The following is a 17,915-nucleotide window of genomic DNA, read 5'->3' on the forward strand; positions in this document are numbered from 1 at the left end:
TTAATTGTTTGCATTTATATATTCATCTTGCAATGTACATTTTATGTCAAATTCCTAAGATTGTTGCACCTCCTGACTAAGTGTGTTGCCTGTATGTCAGCCTTTCACTTTTCTGTAAAGGGCTGAGATAAAAAAAACTTGTTTTTCAGTTGGACTAATCTCAGCCCTTAACAAAATAAAGAAGTGAAAGGAGAGAGGCAAATTTGGGACTACACACTTAATAGAGGAGGTGAAACAACATCCAAATACCTTGGATACACACAGCTGAGCCCCCATTAAAATCTTTCTGGGTTTTGCTCTCCCAGAAAATTAGTTCACATTCTAAAATAAAGATCGATTAGAAAGACGATCTAAGCAAAAATGACCATCACTCGTATGCGTGACACTTTTTTTGCTCGGATGGGTCATCACTAGGCATCAGAGGGGACCAATTTCTATATCGAACAAAGATCACATTTGCAAGATTGAGGCGAGCAAAGAATCAACATAATTAAGACATCATAAAGGATGTCATATGTTAAATTCCTCAAGATTGAGCCCAAATAATAAACGTTTAGCTGTAAGAAGAATGATAATTGGAAAATTTCCCTATGGCTTTGGCGTGGTAGGCGTGTTTGTATTTTATAGATTAATAATTGGTTGTGGCAAGAAGGTAGCCAAAGTGGATTAAGGAAAAACGGAAAAACAACCGTATAAGGAGACGTATATATTCAACTGACAAGTAGCATTTTTAGTAGCTTAAATCCATGTGGCCAAAGGCATTTCCATCTCATTAACCATACTATGCCTACAAAGCTTATTATTATGTATTGGCAAAAGACATACACCACATGCTAACTAGAATAACACATGAGATGTTTATTGGCGTTATATCTTGAAGTGAGATATCTGAAGATTTTCAACACCCAGATTCTTGAAATTGCTGTTCCTCCTTGACTTAAAGAACTCTCCCCAGTTATATTCTCTGTATTTGGGGGGAGTCTGCTCGTCTACAAGCTCCTCCAGAGGCTTCACCATAAGGTAGTCTGCAGGGTTAAAGAAAAAAGGGATAGAGAACCTCTCTCTTTCTGAGTTTACCACCACTCTGTGTTCTGGGCTCTCATACTTATCATTGCTCCAAACCTGAAATAAGCCCAATTAAGAATCTAACTGCTTCTTTGGATTCCAAGAAAATCAGTCCTTATCAATTTAATCCTCTATTTGAAAATGGAAATTGCCTTGGAAGTCATTAACTATACAATTTCTATTACAAGTTATATGATGTATTTGCATATTTTTCCAAGGAAAAATTTAAGCACACAAAACTAGAAGTGGGCTGCTGGTTCAATGATGGAGTTGCCACAAGCCCACAGTATCAATGATCCTGCCCACAAGACCCATGTAATTACAGTTACTCTTAGGGTGCTTTTGGACTGCAGAAAATCAGGCACTAGAATTGGCATCCTAATCTGATTCTGACTTTTAGTTCAAAATATGAAGAACTACCAGAATTGACACCAGGGAGGAATTAGTGGAGGAAAAATGTTGAATCAGTTTCCTACCCAAGAGGTGGTCTTCGGTCGGAATGAAACTTTTATCGAAATTTTTTCTAATTAAATTTAGGGTAATGATATCAGCCCTGTTTTAATAATTGCACAAACACTGTCTTTTCATTTTCAATCGGCTTTGTTAGAGCTTTTTGGTAACTGTACGTAATAGCCTTTGATAGCTCTTTAAATAATACGATACAAGAGTTAGTGCAATTATTAAAAACATGGTTCTGCACATATCATTTCCCAAATTTATTTATTTTGAATAATATCATTTCCTAAATTTATTATTTTGATTTTTTTTCCATTTTGTTTACTGAGAAATTGGAATAGGAATCAAAAGAAAATGCCGATTCCGATTCATGATATTAAGAATCCAAACGCATATAAAAGCATTCTTCACATAAGCTGATAGTACCTGAATAATGGTACCAACATTGATAATGTAAGCATCAGGGATGGGTTTGACCCTGATCCACTCCCCATCAGTCTTTCGCTTTACCTCGAGACCACCAACATCATCCTGAGCAAGAACAGTTAGAGCACCAGAGTCACTGTGGCGACCAAGGCCAAGAGCAAGGTGAGGTGAAGGGCAAGGAGGGTAGTGATTGAGGCGTATAAAACCGGTATTATCTTTGAATAAGTCATTCAACCGTTTCTCTGGTAATCCCAAGCTCAGTGAAATAAGCTCCACCAACTTAAACGCTAACTTCTCTACTTCTCGGGCGTATTCACTACATGCTTGTCTAACAAAAGCAAAATCATCATGTTAGGGATACATTAGTCTGATAAATGATCGAATTGTGAAGATGCAAATGATCAATGTTGATGACACAACCATGTTTTTGAGGCAATTTCATTCAAAATAAGCATTTTTTAAAGGGATTTTCGAGGCAATATATTTCAGCAGATTTTGTCTCATTCATGAAACCATCCGACGAAATGTCTATTGTGATATACGCTAGCAAAATCCCTTAATTTAGCTTAGGTGGATGTTCTCTCCTTCGAAAGTGAGCCAAATAGTTTTTTTTTATTTAAAAAAACATCATAAAACAAGCGTCTTCAAAACACTTTTTCCACTCTTTTATATTTTTATAAAAAAACAACTCATATTTGCACTACCATGTTTTGATAACGAGCCGAACTCACCTTGTCCTTTGTATTTTAATTGGCTGCAGATCTTTTTGGCAAGCGAAATGTTATGGCACTATTGTATATTGATGATCGCACTCCTCACTTTATTAAAAGCACGGTATGGCCCGCACCATAGGATGATCCAAACCGCCCATTAGATGGCCCACTAACACAGGGGCGTATAGTGGAAGATTAAACAACATTGATTACATGTAGGGAAATAAAGGTGCGGAAGCTAAAAGGGGGTGTGTAGAGAATCCTAAGGGTACTTCTTGGTTTAAAGTGGTTGGAGAATTAAGGTGGTTTCAATAGAGGTTAAGAGACAAGATGAGTTGGGTAAAGAGGGTGGTCGGATGGAAAATCATGGGGATGCAAGAGACAATTAAGGAATGGTTTTATGAGGGAAGAAAACCCACTTTTAATAAAGTAAGGATTGCGATTATCAAAATACAGTATGCTTATACGATTCCCTGCAATTGTAAAAGCTCCTGAACGCTTAGTTAAATAATAAAAAGACAAGGTGAGTTAGGGCCATTATCAACACATGGTAGAACAAAACACGGCTAAAAGTGATTTTTATGACCAGTTACTCCAAAAGCTTAAGCTATAGGAGATGGCCCTACTTAATCTTTTATACTTCAACAATGGGGAGCTTCAATTACCTGAATTCAGGAGGGAATTCTGGCCATCGGTTTCTCAATACCTCTAACTCCTGGTTCTCAGTCTCATCCAAAGCCGGTATTACCGTCTCATCTTGGACAATAAAATCAAACACTTCTTTCCAGTCTCGAACATTCTTGGTATTCTCAGCATCATAATACCCTAAAGGGTTCACCATGTCTCTTCGGACCTTATGCTTCTCCTCTAATGCCAAGTGAAAGAACTTTTTTTGCGCAGTCTCGATTCTCCGCCGGAGTTCCGATGAAACCCCATGGTTTATCACTTGGAAGAAACCCCACTCTCTCAATGCAGCCTCTATATCGGCAATTAGGCCGGAGAGAGCTCGTGGGTCATCGGAATTCTCAGAGTTGAGGACGGAGAGATCTATTAGTGGGATTCCTCCGGCCTCTAGGATGGTGAGCTTGGGCCTGTGCTCTATGGGTTGGACAAAGGCAGTGTCTACTTCAAAACCCATCTCTTTCTCTCTCTCTCAGGGGTTGTGGCAGTAACAGATGAGGAGGTCTTATTTATGGGTAGAGAGGGGTTTTATGTACATTGAATCTGGACACTGAGTTATCCGGTTGAATGTCTAATGTTGTTTGGCTGTGCATTTCGTAACGACAAGGGGATTGAAAAACAAGAACACCTCTTTGGTTGATCTAAACCATTAATTTGATGATAAACCCTCTTCTCCATAAGATGATACTATCCCTCTGATGTATTCGATGACGACTCAGAAAGTTCAAAACGTCAAACATTTGGCCCGGAAATTTACAGTTTATATGCTTATTTTTTTTTGTAAGGATTCGCTAGTGACCACTGCAGTAGGCATTTCGCTAATGAGCTGTTGCATGTGAGAGCACCCACCTCAGATGAATTAAATGAATAAGACAAAATCTGAGCCTCTGTGGCTGCTCTCACATGCAACAGCCCATCTGCAAAAGGCGGTGAAGAACGAAAACTAAATGCAACATAAGAACGAAAACTAAACTAAGCACAGGAAAGAACTAGGGTTGCAACTCGGGTCGGGCGGGTCAGGTTTTTTTTCAGAAAACCCACGATTCCCAAACCCAGCCCTACCCATGATAAATCTCGGGTAGGGTCGGGTCGGGTCAGGTTTTTTCACGTTGACGCAATTGTTTAAGGAAAATTCTTGTTTGGCAAGGCAACTCAACTCATAGAAGCAGAAATTACACTCACATTACACTTGAATCAAACAATGATGTAACTACACTCACATTACACTTGAATCAAACAATGCTGTAATCAACCAATGTTGTAATTACAATCAAACAATGCTGAATCAAACACTTGAATCAACTCAACTCATAGAAGCAGAGATTACACTCACATACAATAACAGTGGGTGCTTGGGTTTTCACTTTTAACTTTTAACTAACAATAGAAAAAATGTACATACTATAACTTATGTAACTCGGGTCGGGTCGGGTCCCTTCAAACCCGGCTCGACCCGAAACCCATGAAACCTGAACCCAACCCAGGCTATTTTCGAGTCGGGTCGATGCGGGTTGGCTAAAACCCGGTTCGAGTTGCAGCCCTAGAAAGAACCCTCTCTTCAATATTATTTTTTTCGTCAATACAATTTGTTTTTATTTTTCATCCTTATTACACATAAATAGTACGCTGTTCTAACTTAGAAACCACCACTACATCTCCTCTTGAAAACAAAATTAATTAGCACATGCAAAACTTGCCACTCCTCTAGGAAACAAAAATCACACAAAAATTGTGTTAGGAATTAACAATGCAGCAGAATAACGATGCAAAGATAAACGAAAGATTCACACACAGAACGCACAGATTTACGTGGTTCATCCAACCAGTTTGGTATGAGTTACGTCCACGGCAAAGCGACAAGCCAACGATTCCACTATTCTGAAGAAAAGATTACAAACCCTCACACCTCTCTATAGCGTCTCCTGATATCACATCCCTTTTATATGGCATTCAGAAACGCGTTACAATAAATAAAAAACCCTAATTCATGAAAATACAAAACTACCCCAGTATAAAATCGGGACCGCCGCAGTCAGGGCAAAGTGTACAATACTTTCTAGATTAGACTGAGATCAGGCTTCACCAATAACAAATTGCTACCGAATTACAAACCGACTAGAACTCTTACTTTTATGTAGGTTAACCTAATCAACTCAATCCCATCGGCCCCACATCTCTAAAATTCAAAAGCATGATTTCATAATTTTTTTTACGTTATTCAATTTCTCTAACCTTATATAGTTTTATATTTAAAAAAGCTCCAAAAAGAAAATTGGGAATCAATTCTCTATGACCTAATCACATACCTTGAACATTATATATTTCAATGATAGTACCTATGGTACATATTTGACAGAGCCCTATTACCTTTTCGAAGTTTATAAAAGAGAGAAAGGGAGTGCATAGAAAGAACAAGGAAGCAATAGAATGGAAGAGAATAGAGAGAAAATGGAGGAGGAGAGAATGGAGGATTTTGTTAACCACAATGTTCTAGTACGTGGTGCACCACATGGGACTTGGGAGAATTCTGATAAGAAGAAGCACTTTGTTCTAGTACATGGTGCTGGACAGGGAGCTTGGGGGTGGTATAAGGTATCCACAATGCTGGAATCAGCTGGCTATAAGGTCACGAAGGTCGACATGGCCGCTTCGGGCATAAATATGACCGAATTCTCCGAGGTTAAGACATTTGCGGACTACACGGCACCATTGTTGGTACTCATGGCTTCTCTCCATTCTGAGAATATGGCTATCCTTGTTGGCCAAAGCTTTGGAGGAATAAATATAGCTCTAGCCATGGATGAGTTCCCAGAGAAGGTGTTATGCGGCGTCTTTGTCAATGCATTCATGCCGGATTGCACTAACCAGCCTTCTTATGTCTTGACTGTGGTACAACTCTAATACATTGTGTTTACGTATGGAATTTCCCTAGAAAGCTGTGAAAATTTTCAGTTTTGGAAAAGAAATTTCTATTGAGAATGCCCGTCCTTATATGCCCATCCACATCCACTCACTCTTCTGATGTCAGATCTTTGCTTTGTGTGGAACACCCAACAATCTCCCCCTCGACACGGAAGCAACATGGACAATCTCGCCCTTCTACGCGGAAGCAACGTGGGAACTACAAGATTTTCTCCAAGGGAATTTCACCATCTTCGAAGGTACACCAGGTTTACCGTGATCTTCTCTGAGGGAATTTCACCGTCCTCGAGGGTGCACCGGGTTCCACCCGTAGGCTCTGATACCACTTGTTGAGACATGGGTAAAATCCACCCATAAAAGCTAGTTGTTAAGGAGTGGATGCTTAGGTTCTTATATGCCCATCCACATCCACTGACTTTTCCGATGTCAGATCTTTGCTTTTGAGTAAAATCTCCAGCAATCTCATGCTCCATGCGGAAGCAATGTGGACAATCTTGCCCCTCCATGCGGGAGCAACATAGGAACTACAAGATCTTCTCAGAAGGAATTTCACCATCCTCAAAGCTACACCGGGGTTACCAAGATCTCCTCCGAGAATTTCACCGTCCTCGAAGGTGCACCGGGATTACCACGCCCCGACTTTGATACCACTTGATGAGACCCGGGTAGAACCCACCCTTAAAAGCTAGCCAATAAGGGGAGGATGCCCAAGTCCTTATTAGCCCATCCACATCTACTCACTTTTCCGATGTGGGATCTTTGCTTTTGCATGGAACCCTCAACAGACAAGACCAGCCTTGAGGCAATAGCTCTGTACCATGTGAAACAATGAATTACTCCAAAAGTTTAAGACGTTTAGTTGGTGTAATTTATTCATTTATAGTTCAACACATATATTATTGTTTTCACCCACAACTTTTTTACTGTTTATAATCATTTCATTATGACAATAGTTCTTCCGGACACTTGATTCTCCCATGGATTGCCGATTTACCTTCGATCAAGGGCCAGAGAGCCCACCAACTTCAGTTCTCTTTGGGCCCAACTTCTTATCATCCAAGCTGTATCAGAACTGCCAACCTAAGGTTATATACTTAAACTTGCTATTTTTCTTTACTATTCTTAATTATAAACACTGTCATTCATGAACATATTGTATTCACAGGATCATACATTAGCTACCATGTTAGTCAGACCATCAAGTATGTACGTAGATGACATATCGAATGAAAGTATGCTCTCAGAAGAGAATTATGGGTCGGTTGGTCGAGTTTACATTGTATGCAAGGAAGATAAGTTGATGAATATAGATTTCCAGCGTTGGATTATCAAGAATAACCCGGTCAAGGAGGTGAAGGAGATCGAACAGTCGGATCATATGGCCATGCTCTCAAAGCCCCAAGAGCTTTGTCTCTGTCTACTAGAAATTGCTGAGGAGTATGCTTGATTTTCTCTGAAAAAATGTTGTTAGTAATTTTCTTCAATGTGGTAGTATAGTCTAATGTGTTAAACTTGTTGGCTGTGGCCTCTCCATGATGGGACCCATTAGATGAACACCGATGCATGCAAGAATGCAAATTCTCCAATAACGGTTGCCAAATCTCCCCACAAATAAATCTCTTACTTTTTAGGCATTTTAATTATTTTATTTAGTTGTGGTTGCTGGTAGTTTCCTTATTTCTCTCATTTCTACCTATCTTTTAGTTATTCTAGTCTCCACGTATCTTAAAACATGGGTGAAGTTGCTGTATTTAAATATTGAGTTTAGCATTAATAAAGGAAAGAGAAATTTATAGCAGAAACTATGTTTCTAGGAGAGTAATGGCTCCTCTCGATTGAGCCGTTAGGAGGTCCGGTTGTCTAAAATCAACATTCTCTTCTCTATTCTATCTTTTATTTTTCTTTGTTTGTGTTACGTCCAATTAGGCACCTAACAATTGATATTGATATCAGAGTGGTCGATCTTGCGCCATGACTGCGTCTTCGGAGTTTTGGGAATCGACGCGTGAAGATCTGCAGGAGATTAAAGCATTGGTTGTGAAAATGATGGAAGGACAACAACGATTTATGGAAGGCTTGAACAGAATCGGCATGATGTTCGAGGAAATGTCCAACAATAAAAAAAAGCAGAATCTTGAAAATGTTGGTGTTCGGGTAGAGAAAAATGTGAAAAATGACTCCGGCGAAGATGATTTTAGTTGAACACCATGCCGAGGCTCATTTTGATTTTATCAACCAATTCGATCATTCCATTGCTTCGAAGAGACGCTATGAAAAATCATATTTTCTTCCACCAATTGATTTCGAAAGTGGGATTCGAAAGATCGTGCTCATTATTTATGAAGAACATGAAGGCATGACGGCAATTACGGCGTTCAACAAAATTGTACCCAATAAGAATTAGGATTCCGGTGGAATAAAGTATTTACTCTGATAATCCAACCTTGAGGACAAGGTTATTTCTAAGGGGGAGGAATGATACGTGCAAGAATGCGGATTTTCTACTAACGGCTGCAAATCTCCCCACAAATAAATCTCCTACTTTTTAGGCATTTTGATTATTTTATTTAGTTGTGGTTAATGTTAGTTTCCTTATTTCTCTCATTTCTACTTATCTTTTAGATATTCTAATCTCCAAGTATTAGAAAACGTGTATTAAAAGATTGAGTTTATCCATTTCAAAAAAAGATTGAGTTTATCATTAATAAAGTAAAGAGAAATTTACAACGGAAACTGTGTTTCTAGGAGAGTAATGGCTCGTCTCAAATTGAGTCGTTAGGAGGTTCGGTTGCCTTGAATCTACCATCCCCTTCTCTATTCTATCTTTTTTTTTTCTTTGTTTGTGTTACACCCGATTAGGCACGTAACAAACACTCTGGATCATAATGAAGTATCTAGGTCTACCTAATCACGAATAGTCTTACTGCTAGATCTTTTCATGTTTTGAATGACATGGGATCAAATGTTCGTCACATTGATTTGTTCTTTAACCTTTTAATCATCATTAATAAAGCATGATCATCAGGGTTTTAAGAGCATTCCGGTATTCTTTAACCTTTAGCTCCGTTTGGTTGCCAGTAAAATTTTTGTCCTAGGACAGTCGTGCACGCATGTGCAGCCCAAAAATACAACGGGTGAATGGGCCCACATTGTTTGGGTGATCCAAGACATTCATTTGGTGGGTCCTGATGTAGATTTGATTTGTCCAAAAAATCTTCTCTATCGGATGATCCTAACCCTCCGATCCCTAGAGGTTTCTATACTGTGCCATCCATTTTAAACCTCTACCTCTACAATTCGGACAGTTAGGATCATCCTATTGAGAAGATTTTCTGGGCATATCCCATCGACGTTAGGGCTACCAAATGAATCATTTTGATCACCCAAACAATGTGGTCCCACTGTATTGGGCTGCACATGCGTGCAGGACTGTCCACCATATAAAGTCTTATTTAATCTCCTCTTTTTTGGGTTGGCCCTACATGCAAGAGGAGATTTTTAATATCAAAGAGCTGTTGGATTTTGAACCCAAGACCCACCTGTGAGGCAATAGCATTGATATCATGTTAAACAACTGATTACTCCAATAGCTTAAGCTATTAGAGTTGGTGTTATTTAATTTTTGGGGTTTGCTAACATTAAGGGCACTTGTTAAGGTGCATTGGAAACATAATTCTACACGTTTATGGAATTTTTGAGATATTGGAGATTGGTGAGATTGTTTTGAGATTTTCACAAATGTTTTAAGACTTTTTTTTATTAGAAACGTGTATAAAATTATGTTTCCAATGCACCTTAACATGCACTAGTTAGCAAAACCCTTGTTGATTTATACTTCAACACCCTTTGAGCTTCTTCGCCAGGAAGCCCGCTTCCAAATCATTGGTTTCAAAACGAGCTTCTGCAATTTAAGCCATGTTTCTGGAAACCAAAGCCCCAAACCCAGATTTCTTCAAGATCTGTGACTAGTTTTTCTTCTCCCAAGATCTCAGATTTCAAGTTATTATTATAGCCACCTCAATAGGGGTTTTCGTCAGCAAAAGAAATGCTTGTTGAGAGCCACACAGAAATACTTTGGTATTCCTTTTCGAGATTGACCCAGAATTCATGAGAAGGATGGAAAATTGTACATTTTAGGTTAACATAGAAGATAAGCTCCAAATATCCAACTGTGAAGAAATTACAAGAACAAAACGTGAAAGAAACGGGGCGGTGAAGTGGTTTTGGCGTCTGGTCCGGTAAACGGGGGTGATTTTATTATGGAAGGGGGTGAATTTATCAGCCTCCTACAATAAGCCTGTGCATACAAAAATCCATGCATATAGCAGGGGCATCATTTTACACTCTTGGGTGGAACCACTATTTTAACTTTAAGCCTCATGTTTTGATTGGGTGTGGCCCTACCATCTCCACCCAAACCATGGCCCACAATTTTACACCTCATTTTTTATGGGTTAGGCCAACCATATTGTTGGAATTTTTCCGCTATAATTACTTTTCAAATAAGTTTTTTTTTAATGAAAATTATAAAGTTGCTAGACATTGGAATTTGGGATTTGCTAGGCAATTTGGCATAAAGCCATTTCGCGGCTAGCTTTTGCATGTGAGAAAAGTCACCTATGATAAATTAAATGAATATGACAAAATCTGTCAAAAAGTGTGGCTGTTCTCTTACATGCAAAAGCCAGCTTCGAAATTTCCTAGCAAATCCCTTGGAATTTTTTTAAGTGGCCCACTAGAACATTTTTACCTGATTCATAGCACGGGTGGTGCCCCCTGAAGACAGTTGCCTCCTCTCCAGCAAATCTACAAGAGAAAAGAGACTTCATACCACATATCCTGCCTCATCTGTTCCTGCTAATAGCATTGAACTCTCTAATCCTTATGAGCTCCTCCAAGAAGTGGATATTGAGCCCTTTTCTGAACCTACAGACCCCTCAACCACTGCAATACCTCCATCTCCCTCGATCTCTCATGTCAAATCTAGCAGCATGGAACATTAGGGGGATCGGCTCCCATACCAAAAGGGGGGATATCCAAAAGTTAATTCAATCCCATAATCTACCCATATTCTGTTTACTTGAAACTAAAGTTTTTGAACCTATGCTTACCCAATGTGCTCAGGATATCAATGAAAACTGGAATGTACATACGAACTACCATCACTCTGCTAGAGGTCGAATTTGGATTATCTGGAACCCTCTTCAGCTTCATGTCAATATTCTCGCCGACTCTGCCCAATTTGTTCATGCTGATGTTCATCATCTCCAAACCCAAGCTCACTTCCTCCTCACTGCTGTCTACCCTCGGAACAAAGGCCATGAAAGACACTCCCTATGGGCGGATCTCGTGGATCTTTCTCAGAATATTGACATTCCCTGGATTGTGATCGGAGACTTCAACACAACAAGATTCACTGATGAAAGGCTAGGAGGAGCTGGCCCCATACACTCAGATTTGAATGATTTTAACCAATGCATTGACACTTGCTCCCTTGCTGATCTTAAATCGGTTGGGCAACTCTTATCCTGGCACAACAACGTTCAAGACAGCGAAATTAAATGGAGGCGTTTGGGTCACGTGCTTGTTAATATCGAATGGTTATGTGAATTTCCCTCCTCTTTTGCGGATTACAGAGCTCCATGGTTATCTGATCACTCCCCAATTATAGTTCAACTCAAGCCTCACATTGGTGAAGGTAAAAAGCCATTTAAATTCATAAATGCATGGCTTGACGAACCCTCCCTCTTCGAGCTCGTAGAGAGAGCTTGGAGTACAAAATTCAAAGGGAATCCCATGTACATCCTAGTGCAAAAGCTTAGGGAGGTCAAAAATTACATAAAACAGTAGAATGCCAATGTCTTTGGACGCATTGACATTGAGGCCCCTATCCTCAGGCAAAAGCTAGAGAATGCTCAAATTGCTTTGGTGGCAAATCCTGCGGCAACCAATCTCAGATCAGAAATCAATCAGGCTATGTTGAACTACGCTTCTATAGCTCTAAAGGAGGAGGCTCTGTACAGACAAAAATCGAGAATCCAGTGGCTGAATCTGGGTGACTCTAAATTCTTTCACTCTGCTCTCAACTCCAGGCGTAACCAGAATACCATTCAAGGGATGCAAGATGTGGATGGGGAGATATCTACTGACCAAAACAGAATTTCTGCCATTCTGGTGGAGTTCTTCCAGTCCCTGCTGAACTCCCATGCCAATATTGTTACATCAAATGATCAGATTCCTAGCCCAAGATATAAGATAAGTTTAGAGGACTCTTCCCACCTTTCAAGACCCTTTATCTCTGATGAAATTAAGACTGCAGTCTTCGCTCAGAATGGTAACAAAGCCCCTGGCCCCGACGGATTCAATGGAGAGTTTTTTAAAAAAATTTGGTATCTTATAGGCAAAGATACTGAAAAAGCCATTCAGCATTTCTTCAAGTCAGGCAAACTTCTCCCTGAGGTAAACACTACCTTCATTGCCTTGATCCCCAAAAGCCCTGATGCCTCCTCCCCTGATAAGTTTCACCCCATTTCTTTATGTAATTCGTCTACAAAACAATCACGAAACTGTTGGCTAACCGTTTAAAACCTCTAATGGACAAAATCATTAGCCCAACCCAATCTGCTTTCATCAAAGGAAGACTCATTCATGACAACATCCTCCTTTCCCATGATCTCTGTCACAATTTTCAGAAAAATTCAAAACTCAAATCCATGTGTATTAAGATGGATCTTAGAAAGGCTTTTGACAGTGTAAAATGGGACTTCCTCATTGAATTCATGGCCAGAATGGGGTTCAACGATATTTGGTGCCGATGGGTATACCAATGTATATCTACTCCTTCTTTCTCCATTCTTTTAAATGGTTCCCCTAGAGGCTTCTTCAACTCCTCTAATGGGCTTAGACAGGGAGATCCACTGTCTCCCCTGCTATTCTGTTTCGTTATGGAGATGCTCTCATGCATCATAAATTCCGAAATTGCTAAGGGAAACCTTCCTACCCCTTTTAAAAGAGCAAATATTTCTATTACTCACTTGTTTTTTGTAGATGATGTAATGTTCTTTGTCGATGCTTCAATGGTCACTGCGAGATGTTTACTCTCTTGCATCAAAAATTTCAAATCTTGCTCGGGCCTAGATGTAAACCTCTCAAAATCAGAGATATTCTTTTCTGGTAGTAGTGCTTCTGTTGATATAGATTTTTGGCGTTACATGCCTCTGACAACTTAAGCTTTTGGAGTAATTGGTTGTTTCGATCACATGGGTTTGGAACTGATATTAAGATCCAATTACTTCAAAGCTTAAGCTGTTAGAGTTAGTTATTTAATCCTTATCCGAGATTAAGTTGTCAATGTTCTAGTCTAGTGGGAGTGAGGAAATGGACTCTAGCATATACAGAATCTGTTCAACTTGGAAGGGTTTACACATGTAAATACCCATTGACCTTTATCTTGTGTTTGCCTTTTAACAGGTAAGTGATGAGAAATTTCAAAACTATGTGTCGTCTCTTTCATTAAAGCAAAAGCCTTGCTTCAGTCTATTCTACATGATAAAACCCAAATCAAAACCTCTGACAACTATGGTACCTGATATAGAGTGACAATACACAAAAAGCTAAAACTCTATATGCACGAACCAAGAGCAAAACTTAGGAAAAGGGGCCAAAAACATGTATTAAAAAGTGTAAAACCAAGTGAGTAGTGTCAGTATCAAAATCGTTGATGCCATTCCTAGAAATCTTCAAATCACGAAATATTGAATTTTAGACTCTAAAACCTTATTTTTTTGTCAAATGGTAATGATTTATTACTGATAAAGAATAGTCCCAAAAACCTATTCGTATCAATAAAAACAAATATTTGTTGCTTCCATCAGCTTTCCCTTATTTAATTCATAAGACTAAGATAAGAGGCTTTCTTTAATCATAATTAATCTAATACCTATATCCTTTAATTATCAATAAAACCAATTATTTGTTGCTTCCATCAGCTGATCAGGTCCGTTGATCTGACGGAGACTGTAATTTCCATTGGGAACACATTGATTAGATGATCCTATCCACACCGTTGTTTTTTTACTTCTTTATCGTACGTATAAGATGCCAATCTGGCATGAGATCTATACCATGTGAGTCTTCTCCTGATGTATCTATATGATCAACGGTCTTGATTACACATTAAGTTAATGTTTACTTTCTGTGTTAATTTAATCTAATCGGGCATATTTGTTGGCGATCAGCTTTTGCTGTTTTATGATAACAGTTCACATGTATTTGAATTGAGAACAAAATGAGTTCAACATGTTTATTCATGTGATGTATATTTCAAGGAAGAAATCACTTGAAGATCCAAACCGTTCATTTGTTGGGCCGCAGTATAAATCGGCCTCCACAGGGTGATCCTAAATATCAGACCCTGTATTACTCTTATTCAGATGAAAGATCAGCTGACCTATTTGATCTAGTTCATTCAGATGCACTTATACTCCTCGAGAGTTTGATTACAAAACATACTAAGAACAAAAAGCACATCCTACTGTTTGATTACATTCATCAATTACAACCCACGATGCAAAATAAGATCCGTGACTACGATCATAAAGTTTAAATGTACATAAACCAAGCCAATACAATACCTAAGATCAGAGAAATAAACATGCTACACCCAGCTGATGCAAGAACAAAGCAATCCTTCAAAGGCGATGTTCTTCCACTGTAAACTGCGGTAATTGGCAAGCATAGTAACAAACATCACAGTAAAACCTAAGTGGAAGAGGAACTAGTCACAACAGAACTTGTTGAGGCTTGAGAATCCCCGGAATGTTGGTCTCTTCTTTCCTATCTTTGCTAGGCCCACTAATGCCGTGGAAAAACGCATTAAGGTCAGCTTCTGCCTCCTCCCTACTCGTATAGGAACGAAAGCACGCTCCACTAAACCCATTAATTTGAACATGACAGTGTTGCCAAGTGTCATATACACCTACCTGCCTTCCCTTAAAAACCACATAGAACTTTTTTTTCGCCATTAACCTGCACAAATACAATTAAAAATAACTACATAACTGAGAAAGGCTCAACAACAACAGTACGGAAAGCAACACTACTACATCCATAAAGTCCACATATACAGAATAACAACCATCATCTTAAAACCGAAAAACCAAACTTACCGGGCCGGCCTTCCTCTTTTTGCTCGTCGGCTTCGCTGGTGAGGGGAAGGGGGAGGAGTTCTCGCGAGAGACGATGGTGGTTGTGGCCATGGTTGTTTTTTTTTTCACATTTACTATTTTTTTTGCCCTGAAACATCCTCTCCAATGCCTCGGGTAGTTGAATGGGAATCTTGAGTCATTTCAAATGCCGCTCCCATTCCATTTCCACAAAAAAACACCAATTTTGGGGTATGCCATTCGGCATTGAGGAGAAAGCCATGTGGGCCGACATGCACGTAACAACCCCAGTGGTCAAAGATACTTTTAACTCAAAAAACCCATCCAAACGGTCACCGGAAAAACCGTAGTGTCGTCGGAAAACCTCCCGGCGACGTCAGATTCCGGCAAAGCATCAGCAATTGTTCCAGGAACATAAACACAAAGATTTAGGCCTAGAGCAATTTTTGCTTTCCTTCAATTTCTTCCCATTTTCTACTAGATCTGAAGCCTTTTAAGGTTTAAGATACAAAACCACAAAAAAAATAAAATTGCTTTGCTACACAGAAGAAGCAAAAAACAATTGGGAAAAAAATGCTTCAGAGGTGTAGAATAATACATTTATTGAAAGAAAACCCTAAGAAGAAAAAAAACCCCAAGGAGAAAGCTTAAAAAAGGTAGAAAAGTGAGGACCGTACCTTCTTCTTTGGAGGTTTTCTCCTCTTTCGTTGGAAGTTTTCTTCGTTTTCCTCTTACACAGAAGAAGCAAAAAAACCCAAACCCCTTGCTCTTTCTGTCGGTGGAGAAAAAAGGGTTTTAAAATGAAAGGCTGAGATGGGTTTCTTCGTTTTCCTCTTGCTCTTCGTTTTCCTCTTACACAGAAGAAGCAAAAAAACCCAAACCCCTTGCTCTTTCTGTCGGTGGAGAAAAAAGGGTTTTAAAATGAAAGGCTGAGATGGGTTTCTTCGTTTTCCTCTTGCTCTTCGTTTTCCTCTTACACAGAAGAAGCAAAAAAACCCAAACCCCTTGCCCTTTCTGTCAGTGGAGAAAAAAGGGTGGGTTTGGGTTTTTTCTAACGCTTTTATTCTTTTTAAAGTTAAAGGCTGAGCCTTGCTCTTTCTGTCGGACGGTGGAGAAAAAAGGGTGGGTTTGGGTTTTTCTACCTCTCTGAAGCTTTCTCCTTCGTTCTTTCTGTCGGACGGTGGAGAAGAAATGATGGGTTTGGGTTTTTCTACCTCTCTGAAGCTTTCTCCTTCGTTATTTCTGTCGGACGGTGGAGAAAAAAGGATGGGTTTGAGTTTTCCTCTTGCTCTTCGTTTTCTCCTTCGTTATTTCTGTCGGACGGTGGAGAAAAAAGGGTGGGTTTGGGTTTTCCTCTCGCTCTTCGTTTTCTCCTTCGTTATTTCTGTCGGACGGTGGAGAAAAGGGTGGGTTTGGGTTTTCCTCTCACTTTTCGTTTTCCAGCGCTTTTATTTTTTTAAAAATTAAAGGCTGAGATGGGTTTCATCGGACGGCCCACACTAACTAAGCATTGTGGTGTAGCTAACTTGGCTATATATATATATATATATATATATATATATAAACACACACACACACACACACACACACTAGTAAAAAGCCGACAAAGAACTGTACGGACCACATCATAGGTTGATCCAAACCGTCCATGTGATGGAAAACAACATCAATAGGTTGTACCCGTAAAATCATTTCCATAGCAATCTATTGAGGTTTCCATAATCTGTTGTTCGTCTGAAGGTGTCCGGAATTTGTAAATATTTTTATAGGTGTGCGGAATTCGTAATATCCTCAAAAAATTAATAAGGAAAAGTAGTTTTTTCGTAATTGTCATATTTTGATACCTCTTCTTTGTAGTTTTTTCCGTAATTGTCATATCCAGGTACCCATTGTCCGTAATTTCCCTCCCAAACTTTACTACATAATGATTATTATTTCTAGCTTCTTTACGTATTATTGCTAGCAGCCTTTCAAGAAATAGTATTTTCGTGCAGTTTTTCATCACATCTAATAAGACAAATCTCTGAATACATACAATTGCAAAGGATGAGCGAGACATAGCATTTGGAGAAGGTGGCTAGCAAATCAAGATTCAAAATTACCAGCGAGGTGTTAATGCCACAGATTTTGCAAATAATTCCGAACATTCATACCTTTTTTACCCTCACATAGATAGTATGTACAGATATGTGGGGAGGGTAAAAAACGGTAAAAATCATCCACATTGACGTATTAAATGGACAAAATTCTCTCATTTTCTCTTCTGCTAATATATATATATATATATATATATATATATATATATATATATATATATATATATATATATATATATATATATAGAGAGAGAGAGAGAGAGAGATATCGGCAGGTGAGTTTTTTGGGCACAACTTATTTATGCTTTGGCCCACCAAATGGACGGTTTGGATCATCTTATGGTACAAGTCGTGCAATACTTTTTGAAAAATACTGGACTACACGGGCTTAC

At 39.1% G+C, this 17,915-nt stretch overlaps 2 protein-coding genes across 2 annotated transcripts; one reads left to right on the top strand and one right to left on the bottom strand.

Moving 5' to 3' along the window:
* Positions 1-666: 666 nt before the first annotated feature.
* LOC143875456 (protein LATERAL BRANCHING OXIDOREDUCTASE 1-like) lies at positions 667-3,831 on the bottom strand. The gene is made up of 3 exons (XM_077377003.1): positions 3,326-3,831; positions 1,948-2,275; positions 667-1,122 (listed from the first exon to the last, which is right to left on the bottom strand). The coding sequence occupies exons 1-3, from the start codon at positions 3,796-3,798 to the stop codon at positions 868-870; spliced, it is 1,056 nt and encodes a 351-aa protein (XP_077233118.1). The 5' UTR covers positions 3,799-3,831; the 3' UTR covers positions 667-867.
* Positions 3,832-5,704: 1,873 nt separating this feature from the next.
* On the top strand, positions 5,705-7,710 carry LOC143875848 (polyneuridine aldehyde esterase-like). The gene is made up of 3 exons (XM_077377437.1): positions 5,705-6,230; positions 7,217-7,348; positions 7,429-7,710. Exons 1-3 carry the CDS (start codon positions 5,769-5,771, stop codon positions 7,708-7,710), a joined length of 876 nt encoding a protein of 291 aa, XP_077233552.1. The 5' UTR covers positions 5,705-5,768.
* The last annotated feature ends 10,205 nt before the right edge of the window (positions 7,711-17,915 follow it).

Source organism: Tasmannia lanceolata, unplaced genomic scaffold (assembly GCF_043159265.1).
Source record: "Tasmannia lanceolata isolate RefF3 unplaced genomic scaffold, GAP_Taslan_0.1 ptg000004l, whole genome shotgun sequence".
In the NCBI taxonomy this organism is placed as follows: domain Eukaryota; kingdom Viridiplantae; phylum Streptophyta; class Magnoliopsida; order Canellales; family Winteraceae; genus Tasmannia; species Tasmannia lanceolata.